A 14,868-nucleotide genomic window follows, 5' to 3' on the forward strand; every position below is an offset into this window, starting at 1 on the left:
AGCAAAGAGGTCGGCCTGTGCCGGGCGCTGCGGGGCAGCCAGAGAGGCTGAAGGGGAGCGATGTGGCCCTGCGGGGATTCAGAGAAGTACGTGGGTAAGAAGGGGGCCTGAAAACAGATCTCAAGGGGAAGACACGGAAGGGCAAGGCCCACACTCCGAGGTTCGGGAAAGGAAGGCTGCACGTAGCCTTGGCGGAGTGGTCGGAGGCCCTTGGGCCTGGTCGTTGGGGACAGAGGTGGTGATAGCTGTGCTGGGGTGGAGGTTGTGTTGTGTTCGGGGTGCAGGTAGGGGTGACGGAGGCCGTGCCGGGGGACGTGAGCACTGGAATGAGTTTAGGTGTGAAGGGAAGGGGGCTGTGGAAGGCAGGTCTTTATCCGGTGTGGACAGTCAGGGGCGGCCTGGACGCACGCCAGCTCCATTTTCCCTCTGCTCCTGCCCCTCCCCCCCCATGGCTTCTGGAAATACCGGCAAGAGCACCCTCCAGAGTCTGGGGTGTGAATTCTGTCGGTGCCTCCCCCCCATGCCTGGTGCTCTCTCCCAGTTGGAACTGGATTCATGATGCTTCATTAGTGAGAAGGGATTAGAAACGGCGGGAAGCAATATAAATGCTAATCGTGGCTGGAGGGACGGTCACCCAGCGCAGGCCCCAGGTTCTCCCAGCTCCCCTCTGGCCTCTCTCGGGGCTCGGCCGCACTTCACGGGGAACACGCCGGGCGGGGGTGCCGTCACCTGCCCGGCCTTTTCTTCACAGTGACCGTTTCCACTGCAGCCTTGTTTCTGGGTTGGAACTGCCCGAACCCGGGAATGGCTGCAAGAGCTCGCGGGGCGGGGAGATGGGGGAGAGGAAATAGCTCGCGACCGGCAGTTAACAGAGGAGGCCCGGCAGCCCGTGGGGCCGGCAGATCGCCTGCACACACGCAGAGACGGGCACGGGTGAGTCGTGGAGATTTCCAGGTACATCCCCACCAGGCCCGTGACTCTCACTGCCTGGGCCGAGCGAGAAAGGGGGGGAGGGCCCGACGGACAGCAGGAGAAGGGGGCTGGCGGCTCTGCTCAGACCCCAGCGGCGCCCCCAGGAGCCTTTCCTTATTGGCAGGGCTTCTCATAGCAACCCTTCCCTAAAGCGGCGTTTGCCACGCGGGCATAAGCTCACGATCCATCTCTCACACGATCTCCTTTTCCGGGGACACTCCCCCCCCCCCCCCCCCCCCGCTGCCTGGGTAGCTGGGCTCTGCTCCCGCAGGCTGGGGACAGAGGGCGCCCCTCTCAGGCGGAGGCCACCGCGCTCGGGGAGCGGCGTTGACGTTGAACCCTCTGGGGCCCCCCGAGGCTCTGCTGTCATTCTGCCCAGAGGACAAGTGGACCCTTGTGCTCGGAACCACAGCCTCCGTTTCCCTTCCGGGACCGTCCACGTGGCGGGCACCTCTACGGGAGCATTTCCACAGCGCCCAGGACCCTCCCCCGGCCCAGCCGAGGCGAGCGGCCGTACACGGGCTCCGATCCGCAGGCCGCGGAACTCAAGTTTATTAAACAGGTGCAGCCAGTACGATAAAACTTAAGTCTCGCATTGGTGGGTGCGAGGCCAGTGTATTTTAAGAAAAGATAATACTGAAAAATGGCAGTTAAGGCTCTGAAAGCGTAGCATCCAAAACAAAACATCTTAACTAAGAAACCATCAAAATGGGGAGGAAATTCCCAGCCTCTCCCCGCCCCTGAAACAAGAAAGGGCCTTCTGCCGGGGCGTGGCACCCCGAGGCGCCAGAGCGGCACCCCGGGTGCTGCCCCAACTCCGAGGCGCCCACGAGCTCGCAGGCAGCCCCCGTCCCCTGATCAGACGGCAGCTCGGCGGCACCCAGGGTGCAGATGTCGGAGGGGTGCCTCTGCGCAGTCGGGAACTGGTGCAGGCGGAGGTCTCCCGTGAATGACCGCGGGGCTCGGATCACCCTACTCCCCTCAGCGAGCGCAAGGGGGAGAAACCGCCACCGTGCCTGCGGGCCGCGGGGCCTGCCGCAGCGACCCCGGGGAGCCCCGGGCCTGCTTCTCGGCTCTCACCGCCCACGGACCCAGCTTCAAGTCAACGGAGTCATTAGCTCGCTTGGAGTGCGCACGGAAGCCCTCTGCCTGGCTTGTAAACAGTGGTTTCTCGGTGGCCGTGGCTGCTGGGCCACCAGGAGCAGAATCAGTGCAGGCGGGTCCCGCCGCGTCTCACCCCCAGCTGGAACGCACCACGAGGTCAGGGCTGGCCCACCACTCTCTCCTTCCTTTTTCGGGAATGTAACTGGTTTCCTTTTGGCCCCTGAGTCTGTTGTTTTTTTAATGCCTTGGCCAACACCCAGAGCGAGCGCCAGGTACTCGTGTCTCAGGGACATCGAGGTGACGCCAGGATCACATTTACTGGGCGGAATGCCAGTCGAACGCTTCCCGCCGAGATGCCAGGGCCGCGCCCTTGACCCAAGTCTGTGCTGACGCACGTTCCTTCACAATTTCAGAAAGTGAGAACTGGGAGGAAATGTGGCCACCAATTCAGTTCCTTCATTTTACAGGAGAGAAAACTGAGACCCTGAGAGTGCCTGGGGCGCTCAGTCCAGTGCGCTGACCCCTGACGTGTGGCTGTGGCCCGTCGCGGGGCCGCGTGAGGTCACGATGGTTTGGCTTCAAGGTCTGTTACCCCAGGATGCCCTGAGTTGTGAGAAGTGGAGAGACTGGCACTTTTTTATAGGTGGTTGAGAACCTAGGAGAACGTGTACCATACCGAGAATGTAAAGGAACGGCAGCAGGGAGAAAGCCAGGCTCTCTTCTGTGAGTGCAGAACAGACCAGGGAGAAAAGCAAAGCGGAAACTGGCGGCCCTGCTTCCCCTCGCTCTGACCGGGTCGTAGTCCGAGGAGGGCGGGCAGGTGCCTGGGGACGTCCCCTTTAGGGGTCCGGAGGCCTGAGACGGACGGTTCCCATCCACCGCCCCGGCATGGAGAGGGCGTCGGCGGACTCAGCTCCCACCTCCCGTGACCAGCGATCACCACCTGGTGCGAAGTGTGGGACACACGTGTCCCGAGGCAGCGGTCACGGGCGCCAGCCGTGGGCGGAGCGGGTGCCGAGGAAGCAGCGGCCCTATCTCGCCTGCCGGCCCCGCTTCAGCTCGGCCGCCGTCTTCCACACGGAGACACAGTTGGACAGCAATATCTCCTCCGGAAACTGAGACTCCACCTCGGCCAGAATGTCACTGTCCTTGGTCTCCATGTAACTCACCAGAGTGTCCCTCAGGCTGAAAGACCAAGGAACAGGAGACGGCACTTAGAACGGTCTTCGGGACAAACTACGGACGCCCACCCACAGACGCCCACCCACGGACGCACTCCCACGGACGCCCACCCACGGACGCCCACCCACGGATGCCTCTCCAAGCCACCAACAGAACCAAAGCGCTCCTACGACCAGAAACGCTGAAGGTCAGCTACAGGCCGCCCACGGCTGAGGAAGTGCACCGGGGCCAGAGCCCGGCTCAGGGTTGCGTGGCACCCGCCACTTCCCACACTGTACCTGCGCTGAGCACGCCCTGCAGGATGGACGGGGCCCGCCCGGTGGAGGCCCGTCTAGTAGTGTGACCTGCTGTCTAGAAACACAGCCTGGCCCAGCCGGCGTGGCTCAGTGGTTGAGCATCGACCATATGAACCTGGAGGTCACTGGTTCGATTCCCGGTCAGGGCACATGCCCAGGCTATGGGTTCGACCCCCGATCGGGGCACGTACAGGAGGCAGCCGATTGACGTTTCTCTCTCACATCAATGTTTCTCTCTCTCTCTATCTAAAAATTCAATAAAGATATCCTCAGGTGAGAATAAAAAAAATCCAAAGCCCTAAGTGTACACAGGCACGTGCCACACAGCGCAACGGAGGGAAAGCAGCGGCTGGGCGGTGCCCCGGCGAGGGGGCTGGGGTTTGCCTTCTGTTTAGAAAACCAGCCAAGTTAAATCCCTACCTCACACCACACATCACAGCAAACCGGTTAACCAAACACATGCACAACGTAAAACCCCAGAAGCAGGAGGAGACGACGCGTGGGCTGCTCCACGCGCATCGGGAGGATCGGGGGGACCCCGACCCCGCTATGTCTCCACAGAGGCTCTATGGGAAAGTCCTGTCAGCTTTGGCTTCATAAAATTAAACACCGAGACCGAGCATTTGTAACAAGACTGATAAAAGGTTATTCTTAATCTTTTAAGATTAAGAAAAAGATAAACAGCCCCCCCAAAGGATACCAAGAGGTAACCCAGAGGAAGACGGACATACAAACGGCCAATGAGCGGAAAAATACCTCCCGTCTCATAGTGAATATCTAGTGTGAGGGTTTCACACTGTGCATGCGGGGGGAGGGCCTTTTTCTATGGATTTTCAAATGAACACCTCTGCGCGGCCGGTGTGCTCAGCTTGAGCTCCATCCCATGAACTGAGAGGTCACGGGTGTGATTCCCGGCCACGGCCCATGCCCGGGTTGCGGCTCGATCCCCGGGGGGGCGCGCAGGAGGCAGCCGATCCATGACTCTCCTCGTTGATGTTTCTCCCCCTCTCCCTCTCCCTTCCTCTCTCTGAAATCAATAGAAACGTATTGTAAAAAACGAGCACCTCTGACCCAGCAAGTCCGCCTGTTATAATGAGAATGTGAGTTTTGTAATTATTTAAAAAAGATCCAAAGAGACGGACACCCCCACAGCCAGTCCTCGGGTGCCCTGGCAACGGTAACTGCAGGGAAGACAGGAGCGGTTTCCACGCCCGCGGAGGCTCGCGGCGGCTCCTCCAGCGCGTGAGCCCTACCTCCAGTTGGGGTTGAAGGTCTCCTCGGCCTGGGGGCTCTTCAGCTTCAAGACCATCATCTCGTGAAGCTCCAGGAGGAAGGCGTCCAGGCTGCTGTGGTTCAGGAACGAGCTCAGGAGCTTACTGTTTTCTGGGCTGAGCTCCTCTCCATACTTGGCTTTGAGCTGCCTGAAGGGCTCCTGCAGTGACGGGGAGAGAGGGAAGGGAGGCCCAGGCAGTGAGTGCGGCCCCGCAGCCCAGCCCGCAGCCCAGTGCAGGGCAGGAGGTGGGACTCACTTTCCGCAGGCGCAGCTGCTGCTCTGACTTGTGGGCCGAGAGGAGCAGCCAGAGGGCCGTGATGTGCTTGAGCTGACACCTGTGCAGGGCCTGCGGGAGGAGGAGGGTCCTTAACGCCGGTGTTCCTGCCCCGAGCCCATCCCAGCTCCCTCGGGGGCAGCAGGAAGGCCACCCTGCCCCGGCACCAAGTCCCCGCCTCTCTGAAAAGCTCCCGAGGGCAGCATCTGGGAGCCCGAGCCTCGAGCAGCACACAGGAAGCGGGTGCCCTCAGCCCCACCCGTGTGACGCTGCAGCCGGAGTCTCCTGTTCCCAGTGCACCCCCCCCCCCATGTTACCTCCGGGGTCTGTTCTGTGCCAGGCCAGCTGGCTGGGGGAGGGGCTCGCCTCCCCAGAAGTGAGGGCGGGATGGCGAGGGGTGGTGCTGATCTCCCAGACCCACCTTGAACACCTGCTCCGTCTGATCGCCCATCCGCAACTTGTCCTGGATGTACACGTTCAGGTCCATGTCCGGGTCCTCGCCAGCTGTGCTCAGAAAGCCCAGCGTGACCTCCACGACCGACAGGGCTTCACAGGCGTCGCTGTAGGACTGCAGCTGCCCGCAGATGGCGCTGACGGCCGAGCGGGGGAGGGAGCTCTGGGGAATGAGAAGCGGCGCAGGGGTCCGTGGGCGGCTGTGCGTCCCGGCCTGGGGACACTGCTGACCCCCTTCGCTGCTGAGGCCACAGGCTGGGACGAGCCCTCTGACACGTGCTTCCTAAGTGTCAGCCGATTCCCAGACACAGATGGGGCTCACCAGACGCTCAGAGTGACGTGTGAGACTGTGCACTCGCACACATGCACACGGGCACACACACATGCACACATGCACATGGACACACACACATGCACACATGTACACGGGCACGCACACGGGCACACACATGCACATGCACATGGGCATGCACACGAGCACACACAGACACATGCACACGGGCACACACAGATGCGCACACACAAGTTCATGCACACGCACGCACTCAATGCATGCACACACATGCACACATACTCAACAAGCACACACCACACGCACAAACTCTCTGGCCTTCTGCGTCAGGACACACGGCCATGACACCAGGACACGGCCCTGCCATCTGCCACCCTCCCCAAGAAAACGTGTGCCTCACGGTCCCGCTCACCCTCTGGAGGGAGCGGGGGGCTCAGGGAACTGAAACGCCCGGTGGAGGAGCAGCCTGTGCAGAGGGGAGGCCCCCAGAAGGCAGGTCGCCAGGCTGGGGGGCGCTGCTCGCGCTCACCTGGGGCATTTTGTTCCTGATGCCCGCAAAGAGCTGCTCGTAGTTCCAGTCGCGCCTGTACACCAGCGTGGGGAGGCCCTTGAGGGTCAGCTTGGGCTTGCCCTGGAGGAACCGGCTGGTGATCTGGCGCTGGATCTGCTCCAGGTTGCATTCCTGCAGGTTCTCGCCGCCCTGCACCACCTGGTACTGGCAGTTGGAGAGGATCAGCGGAGTCACTGACGACACCTCGTAACCGATGACATGCAGGTCGGTGACCTCGGAGGCATCCACGGAGTAGCTGCGGATGGAAAGCGCTCAGGTCCTGGCCGGGCGCCGCGGCCCAGGGCTCCGGATGCCGGGGCCTACGCGCTGTTCTCAGGGCCCGAGCGGACGCAACGACCCACAAGCCTGTGGACACGCGTGCGCGTGGCTAGACCGGCGCTTGCCCGAGGAGCTGACGTGGGGCCCGCGGGCCCTGGGCGGAGAGGGCAGCACCCGCCCCCGCAGGCTGCACCCTCACCTCTTGCTTTCCTCGGAGAACTTTTCCACCGTGTAGACCATGTCGTTGTGCAGGGCGATGAGGTAGCTGACCAAGGCGGTGGAGCAGAGGCCCCGGCCCTGGCGACGCGGCAGGATGACCTCGAAGTCCGCGTCCAGGTCCAGGTCGGCTCTGCAGTAGCCCTCAGGCAGCTTGATCTCACCTGAGAGGACAGGGCTCCTCCTCAGCAGCTGATCCGCGGCTTCCTGCCCAGCACGGGGCCCGGGAGGCCCCGGCAGTGGCCGCGGCCGGAAGCCTCAGCCCCGCGGAGCTGGCCCAGGGCCTCTCTGAGGCCCTACCTCCGGCTCTATGTACCGCCCAGTCCCAGTGGTCTCAACTCCCTCTTTAAAAAAAAATATATATATATATGTATGTGTGTGTGTGTGTGTGTATATATGATTATATATATACGTATATTTATTGATTTCAGAGAGAGAGAGAGAGAGAGAGAAACATCAATGATGAGAGTCATGGATCGGCTGCCTCCTGCACGCCCCCCACTGGAGATTGAACCCATAACCCGGGCCTGTGCCCTGACCGGGAATCGAACCAGTGGCCTCCTGGTTCATAGGGTGATGCTCAACCGCTGAGCCACACCGGCTGGGCTGAACTCCCTCCTGTTTCCACATGGACAAATCCAAGAGGACCGAGGGTGGGTTTTCTCAGCCGCCCACAGAGCAGAGTCAGCGTCCAACGTGGGGAGCAGGCTGCTGCCGGGGATGGGGACTGGAGACGGGACATGGGGCGGTCCCCCTGCGCTGTTCCCTCACTCACCCTGGGTCTCCAGTGACCTCCTCAGCTTGTTCCACGTGGACAGAAACACGGTGACTCTGCGGCGGAACAGCTCCCGCAGCCCCTCTGTCAAACACGGGCCCACCCGTCCAGGTCAGGCCCGCGTGGCCACGCACTCTCTGTCCCAAAGCGCCCCAAATGCCCTGTGAGCACCGTGGCTGAGTTTGGGGAGCAGAGCAAGGCTATAGCACAGCCTCTGCCGTGTTCTGGGGTTCGTGGTCGCCCCGGCCTCATGAGAAAAGTGCCCGGTAGCCCCAAACTGCCCTCCCCGCAGCTGATCACCCCCAACTGACGTGATCCTTGAGCCACCGAACACAGGCGTCCTGACCTCCTGGGACAGCAGAGTCCTACCTGAGCTGTGGCTGTTGATGAAGTCCCCGATGGACTGGTACGCAGCTTCGGGAACGTTCTGGAACCGAGTCACTAGATCCCTCTGCAGGGCCAGGATCTCGGGCAGGAACTTCACCAGCCTCAGCTCCGCTTCCTGGGGAGGGGGGAGACCGTCTGGTTACACCTCCCGTTTGCCGAGAAAGTGTCGCCGAGGAAACGGACCGCGCGGCGGGCTCAGGGCGTGCGTTCCTAGTCGTCCAGGCAATGTGGCATTTTACACGTGACCCTTGGAAACAGGGAACAGGCTGCCCCACGCCGTGGGCAAGCAGCTCCCGGCGGCTCGCCACGTAGCCACATGTCCTACGCCCCACACGTCACTTCTCGCTCAGCTGCAAACACCGGTCCCTGGAGGGAAACGACTGGGCGACTGCCATAGAAAATGCAAGGCCGCCCGGCCGGCGTGGCTCGGGGTTGAGCACTGGGCCGTGCACCCAGAGGTCACGGTTCCATTCCCGGTCAGGGCCCGGCCCGGCTCGCGGGCTTGATCCCCAGGAGGCAGCCGATCCGTGACTCTCTCACCGTGGATGTTTCTCTCTCTCTCCCCCTCTCCCTTCCTCTCTCTGAAATCAACAAAAAATAAAAATAAATAAATGAACTTTCCTAAACTCTAAAAAAATTTAAAAATCCTTGGGTGAAGATTAACCAAAAAAAACCAAAAAATGATCCAACCCTGAAGCAGCGTGTCAGCCGCCCGCCCGTGAGGGCCAGGCTGGCTCCGAGCCGGGCCCGGGGCCTACCTTCTGCAGGAACCTCCAGAGCACCGGCACCGTTTCCTTGCCGTTTTTCTGCTCCACGACGTGCCGCAGGTGCTCCAGGGTGATCCGGGTCCGGCAGCTCCACATCCTGGAGCAATGAACCTTGCTGTCCCGGGGCAGCTGAGGCAGGAAGGCCGCCGGGTCCCCGAACACGATTCTGGCCACGGGGTTGGAGCTGACCCGCTCGTCGCGGCTGATGAGAGCGTTCACCTCCAGGAGGGTTTTATCCAGACGCTAGGCGAGGAAAGCGACATGGGGCGCAGGGCGTGAGGCACCGCCGGGAACAGCCGGGGACACCTGGTGACGCGTCCCCCGGGCAAGCCAGCGCGTCTGACCCGCTTGTCCCACACACGATGGGACAGGCACGCTGGTGAACTTCCATTAGAACCCACACGCCCTGCGGGAAGGGGGCTCCCCGTCACTCGCTGACGTTCACCCCAAGGGCCCCGTTCCCCCGGAGCAGCCCCGTCTGACGGGAGCCGCTAGCCTAGGGCCGCCAGGACATTTTCTGCGGGGCTGCGTGTGGCAGCTGATCTCTGCCTCTGGCCCTCACAACCTGCTGTAAAACGACACGGACGGTAGACTGCGCCCCGCGCGTTCCGGACCCCCAGCCGCGTCTCCGCCTGACTCACCCGCGGGCCTCAGGAGGGTGGGGGGCCTGGGTCCGGCCCAGCGGGGTCCGAGCTTGGCCGCGGGCTGCAGCAGCCTTCCCCCAGGGGCGCCGGCCGAGCGCCCAGGCTGCCCGGGAAAGCCCCACCGAGCGTCCTCGGCGAGCGCGGCCGGTCGCCGTGACCCCTCCCCGCTTACCTCTAGCTGAGGCAACACGATCGTCTCCGTGACCTTTTCCCAGGAGTTTCTCTTTGCCTTGGTGGACAAGACTGCGTCGAAATCGAAAGGCCCTGCGAGGAAGAACGTGCGGGTTGCCCCAGGGACAGAACCCACGCCGCCTAACGCGGCGAACGCTAAACACCGGCCGGCCTGAAATAACGTCCCCTTTTTTCAGGGGGCAGGGGCGGATATCTTCGTATAAATTAAGCTGAGTATTTAGAAATGGCTCCCGCCCCGGCCCCAGTGCCTCGGTGGTTAGAGTGTCGGCTTGTGCACTGACGGGTCTCGGGTTCGAATCCTGCTCAAGGGCACGGGCCTGGGCTGCAGGTTCCCCGCCCCGTTGAAGGCACGTGCGGGAGGCAACCAGTCGCTGTGTCTCCCCCTCGGGTGTTTCTCTCCCTCTCTCTGCTCCTCTCCCCCGCCCACTCTGTCTAAAGTCAATGGAAGAAATGCCCTTGGGTAGAATGGACAAATATAAGTCAATAAGATAAATAAATAAACACGGCTCCTGCTGCTCCCGTCCCTGACTCTGGAGACTACAAAGACCCCACATGCACCTGACGCCTGTGCCCAGGGGGAGCATGGACGGGGCAGAGCAGGGCGTCCCTCCCGCCGCCAGCAGGCACACTGCGTCCCGTCTGCCCACCGGGCGCCACACCCCAGGCACCCGTCCGTCTGCCCCGGGCCCTGCATTCTCTGCAGCTAAGCTCCCGGGCCCCGGCGGGCACCCTCGCCCGGCCCCTTACCCCGGCCAGAGGGGCGGCGCTGCCCCTCGAGCAGGCTGCGCAGGACGAGGTGGACCACGCTGGCCGTGTCGTCGGCGCTCTTGCCCAGAGTCTTCATCAGCTGCTCCAGGTCCCTCTGGATGTGCTGCTGCAGGAACGCCCCCGGGTCCGTCACGGCGGGCTTGATGATGCCAACCAGAGCCTGAGGCAGAGCCGGGGGACAGCGTGTCAGAAAAGGCCCCGTGTGTGGAGGAGACGGGGGGGGGGGGGACACACACGCCAGCCCTGAGTCAGAAACCAGCGACGTCAGCGGGTTCTCGCAGCGGAGGCGGGAAGGCGAGGAGCGGGCGGGGGCCCTGGGATCGCGGGAGGGGCACGGGGCTCCTCAGCGCTGGCCCAGTGGTTCAGTGACTCGGAGGAAACTCACGCTCTCCCTGCCCCCGAGCGGGAGCCCCACACGGGAAGGCCACGACTGGGCCGACCTCCCCGCACGCAGGCGCGGGCGGGGCCGCCACTGAAAACGAACCCGCTGCCCTGGCCGGTGCGGCTCAGCGGCTAGAGCGTCGGCCCGCAGACCGAAGGGTCCTGGGTTCGATTCCGGTCAATGGCAGGGACCTGGGTGGCAAGTTCGATCCCCAGCCCCGGTCGGGGCGCGTGCGGGAGGCAACCGGTCGAGGCGTCTCTCTCTCCCCTTCCCTTCCTCCCGCCCTCTCTAAAAATATACCAGGGGGGAGAAAATATCCTTGCGCGAGGATGAATAAAAATTTAAACATAAGATAAAATTTAAAAAATGGACTTGAGGGTGGATAAACTTCGTCACCCGCTGGGCGAGGTAGCGGAGGCCAATCCAAAGCCCGAGGAGAGGCTAGGACCCTGTGACACGGCCACCGCCCACCGCGGGGGGGACGGGCGCAGGGCTGGGCCGCCGGGCACGGTACCTGCGGGCTGTGGGCTGCTCCCAAAAGCATAGCCAGGTGAGTGAGCAGCCGGGCGAGCAGGAAGACCGCCGGGGACAGCTGCCGGTCCGACACCACCGCCTGGTCCCGGGGGGGCGGGCTCCCCAGCACGTGGCCGGTCTGAGTTCTATCCGTGATGTCTCTGGAGAGCGCAGAAGAGAAGGCGAGGGCCGAAGGTCACTCCTCTCGGGGCTGGGGCACGCCCAGATCCCTCCGGCCCGAGGCCAGGGGCACGTTTCGGGAGAAAATAACGCTAAAAGCACTTTTTCTGGGAAGCCCAGACCCTTCTCCTAAGGGCCTCTCTCCTCCCAGAACCGCCTGCCTGGCCGACCGGAGCCCACAGCCCTCTCCGGGAGAAGCGGCCGAAGGAAGCGGCATTCGGTGCCGTCTGGACCTGCCTCTTCCACCGGAACCCGTGGGGACTGAAGGGGGGCTCAGGGCAGCCCGAGCCTGGGACGGCTGGCATCGACTGGGTGGGGACGCGGGCAGGTCGGTCTCCTTTTCCCAGACGGAAGGCTGGGACCCGAGGTTGGGCGGAGGCGTTCCGACCACGCCCGGAGGGCAGGGGCCGCGTGATAGGCATGTCCAGTTGCAGAAATACGGGGTGTCCCGTCCCCCAAAAATGTCTACACATTTTGACCGCTGAGAGCTCAAATGAGGTTTCTTTCTTTTCAGACTCAACACGTTGGAATTAATAATTACATGTGTATACGTCTTTTTGGGACACCCTGTGTGGGTGGTCCCAGGACACGCTGGTGGTTTAGGGAGACGACAGGTGGGACTGTTCTGATCTGTGGCCAGGCTGTCTGACGGCCGCGGAAAGGCCCGGCCCCGCCTCCAGGCAGCGCCCCTTCCTGTCCGCGGAGGGGAGCGGGCCACGGGGAGGTCGCCTGCATTAACAAGCACTCACATTCCTAAGTGCTCTGTGTGGCCCTGGCCCGGGTGGCTCAGTGGTTAGAGCATCTGCCCCCCCCCCCCAAGGGTCTTGGGTTCGATTCCTGATCAAGGGAACGTATCTGGGCTGCAGGTTCGATCCCCGGCCCCGGCTGGGGCATGCGAGGGAGGCAACCAGCCGATGTGTCTCTCTCATATCGATGTTTCTCTCTCTCCCTCCCTCCCTCCCACTCTCTCTAAAAACGATGGGAAGATATCCTCGGGTGAAGACAAACAAAAAAAAAAAAACAGAAATAAGTGCTAATACGTCTTCTGCCTGCATTTAGGAGCCCAGCAAACCAATGACAGACCCACCCCCGTGGCCGTGGTTTGACCACAGGGGCCGCGGCCTGACACCCGGCCTGTCACCGGTCCAAGTGCATCTCCGTAGTGACACCACGCTTAGTGCCAGTTTACCATCTAGAATGGAGACGGCCCGTGCCCAGGATCTGACCCGCGAGAGGGAGGCAGTCTTACGTACTGGACGGCGATGAATCCTGCGTTGGGCCTGTGATTCACCCCTCCGACGGGCAGGCCGCAGTCGATGCACATGCTCTGCTCCATGGGCTGGCCGCACTGTGGGGAGGGGGGGCCACGGAGGTGGGGCCGGCTCAGCACGGGGCAGGGCTGCCCCCGAGTGCCCACCGGCACACGTACTTGGGGGGCAGTGCATGTGTTCCATGCAGATTATGTTCAACGTGGGCACATGTGGACTTTCCCTCCCTAACAGAATAATGAAAGCGCCTAGCCGGTCTTCCCTCCCGGGCTGCGTCTCTTTCCGCACCCCCCCCCAAATGCCAGTCTCAGGGCTTCGTTTTCTGACACCAGGAACACAGCATCTCCTCAACCCCATCAGGGAAATATCTTGTTCCACAAAGTGTAACCGTAGGCCCGGCCGGTGCGGCTCAGCGGTCGAGCACAGCCCTATGAGCCGGGAGACCGCGGCTCGATTCCCGGGCAGGGCACAGGCCCGGGTCCAGGCTTGACCCCCAGTGGGGGCCGAGCGGGAGGCAGCCGATGAACGACTCTCAGCATTGACGTTCCTCTCTCCCTCCCTCTCCCGTCCTCTCCGACGTCAGTAAAGACGTCTATATGTCAACAAAGACGCGTGTGCGAAGCTGAGGCTGAGAGGATGGCCGAACGCCCCGAGCTCCGTGGAGAGGCTTAGCTGGAAGACTCTGAACAGCCCTCAGGGCCTGTGTTGTCCCGGAAGGTCAGCACCTGCATCTCCCTCCCTCCATGCCCCCCGCAGACCCGAAGGAACACACACCTGAGCCCCCCAAACACCAAGACTCACCTCTCCCACGGAACACAGGTGACCTTGGGGACACGCTGTTGAAAGAACAGGGCACATGTGAGCTGGTGGGGTGTCACCTGACGACCCGCCCGCGGTGCCGAGGGAGAGCGAGCGGTCTCCTCTCCGGCCTCGCCGCGCAGGACGCAGGGCAGGCGTCCCGGGCGCGAGTGGGACAGTGTCTCTGAGCTGAATTCGAAGGAGCCGGGGACACCGGCTTCCACACCCGGCCAGGGCTGCTCTGGGCGGCAGGGGGACGGGCTTTTACTTCTGTTCTTGAGGATTCTGTTTTTTGCCACGAGTACGTTTTATAACAGCTTTTGAAGCTAGTTTAAAAGGATCGTTTCCTCGGTCACCAGCAGGACTGACATAAAGCCAGGGCTACACGGTTCTGTGTCCCAGCGTCATTTTCCTGAAAGGACTGTGTTTGGGTCAAGCGCTGGCCTGTGCTCGGCCGAGCCTCGGGCGGGGTTCCCAGGCCCCCTGCTTCCAGGGGAGGGAAGCACGTCCCGCAGGCCTCCCGAGACCAGGAAGGACGGGACGAGGGTCACCCATGTCCTGCCGCAGCACCCACGGCGCCGGCCGCAACGGGCCCTGCTCTACGCCGACGGCGCATGTGGCGCTGGGAAGTCTGTCGAAACTCAGGACCGTGACCGTCCCAGACGCCAACACTTACTGTACCAGTGGACGCGTGTCAGCCCCTCCCAGTGTCTGGCTTGAGCCAGCAGGTCCTCGGGCATCGTCGGGAGATACGCCATCTGAAAAAATACGAGAGAGCAGCGTTCGCTTCAGCGGCGCAGGCAGGAGACAGCAAAGGCGGGAACACCCGGTTTCCTTTCCGCTTGACCTCAGGAGCTGCCTGTGAAGGAAACGCCACAGCCGGGCCGGCGTGGCTCCGCGCTGAGCATCGGCCCCGGAACCGAGAGGTCGCTGGTTCGATTCCCGGTCAGGGCCCAGGCCCGGGCTGCGGGCTCGATGCCCAGCAGGGGCGGGCGGGAGGCGGCCGATCGATGGCTCTCTCTCCACATTGATGTTTCTCTCTCTCTCTCTCTGTCTCCCTCTCTCTCTAAAAAATCAATAAAAACATACTTTTTTTTAAATGAAAGAAAGAAAATATAACAGCTCTCTGGAGACTCAGGGGGCGAGGGAAGATTCTCTCCATCGCCGTGGACTAGGGATCGGCTGCGACAGAGGCCGACAGGGCCTGGAGAGCGTGAACAGGTCAGCGGTGGCCCCGCACAGGCTGGGGGTCTGCGTGACACCCCGCCACGTGGCCACCGCGCAGCCGGCGGGCTCGGGGGGC

The 14,868-nt window shown here is 62.6% G+C and overlaps 1 protein-coding gene across 1 annotated transcript in view; it reads right to left on the reverse strand.

Annotated features, from left to right (window-relative positions):
• Positions 1 to 258: 258 nt before the first annotated feature.
• RNF213 (ring finger protein 213) overlaps positions 259 to 14,868 on the reverse strand; it is a 68,817-nt gene continuing 54,207 nt past the window's right edge. The window contains exons 52-66 of the mRNA XM_081161984.1: positions 14,242 to 14,323; positions 13,569 to 13,603; positions 12,753 to 12,847; positions 11,321 to 11,480; positions 10,404 to 10,584; positions 9,637 to 9,728; positions 8,812 to 9,063; positions 8,036 to 8,168; positions 7,667 to 7,750; positions 6,875 to 7,055; positions 6,376 to 6,652; positions 5,523 to 5,717; positions 5,084 to 5,173; positions 4,808 to 4,986; positions 259 to 3,261 (exon numbers count right to left, since the gene is read on the reverse strand). Of these exons, the coding sequence (XP_081018110.1) occupies positions 3,108 to 3,261; positions 4,808 to 4,986; positions 5,084 to 5,173; positions 5,523 to 5,717; positions 6,376 to 6,652; positions 6,875 to 7,055; positions 7,667 to 7,750; positions 8,036 to 8,168; positions 8,812 to 9,063; positions 9,637 to 9,728; positions 10,404 to 10,584; positions 11,321 to 11,480; positions 12,753 to 12,847; positions 13,569 to 13,603; positions 14,242 to 14,323 (2,190 nt within the window). The 3' untranslated portion in view covers positions 259 to 3,107. The remainder of the gene's footprint in view (positions 3,262 to 4,807; positions 4,987 to 5,083; positions 5,174 to 5,522; positions 5,718 to 6,375; positions 6,653 to 6,874; positions 7,056 to 7,666; positions 7,751 to 8,035; positions 8,169 to 8,811; positions 9,064 to 9,636; positions 9,729 to 10,403; positions 10,585 to 11,320; positions 11,481 to 12,752; positions 12,848 to 13,568; positions 13,604 to 14,241; positions 14,324 to 14,868) is intronic.

This window comes from Miniopterus schreibersii, assembly GCF_964146895.1.
Source record: "Miniopterus schreibersii genome assembly, chromosome: 16".
In the NCBI taxonomy this organism is placed as follows: Eukaryota; Metazoa; Chordata; class Mammalia; order Chiroptera; family Miniopteridae; genus Miniopterus; species Miniopterus schreibersii.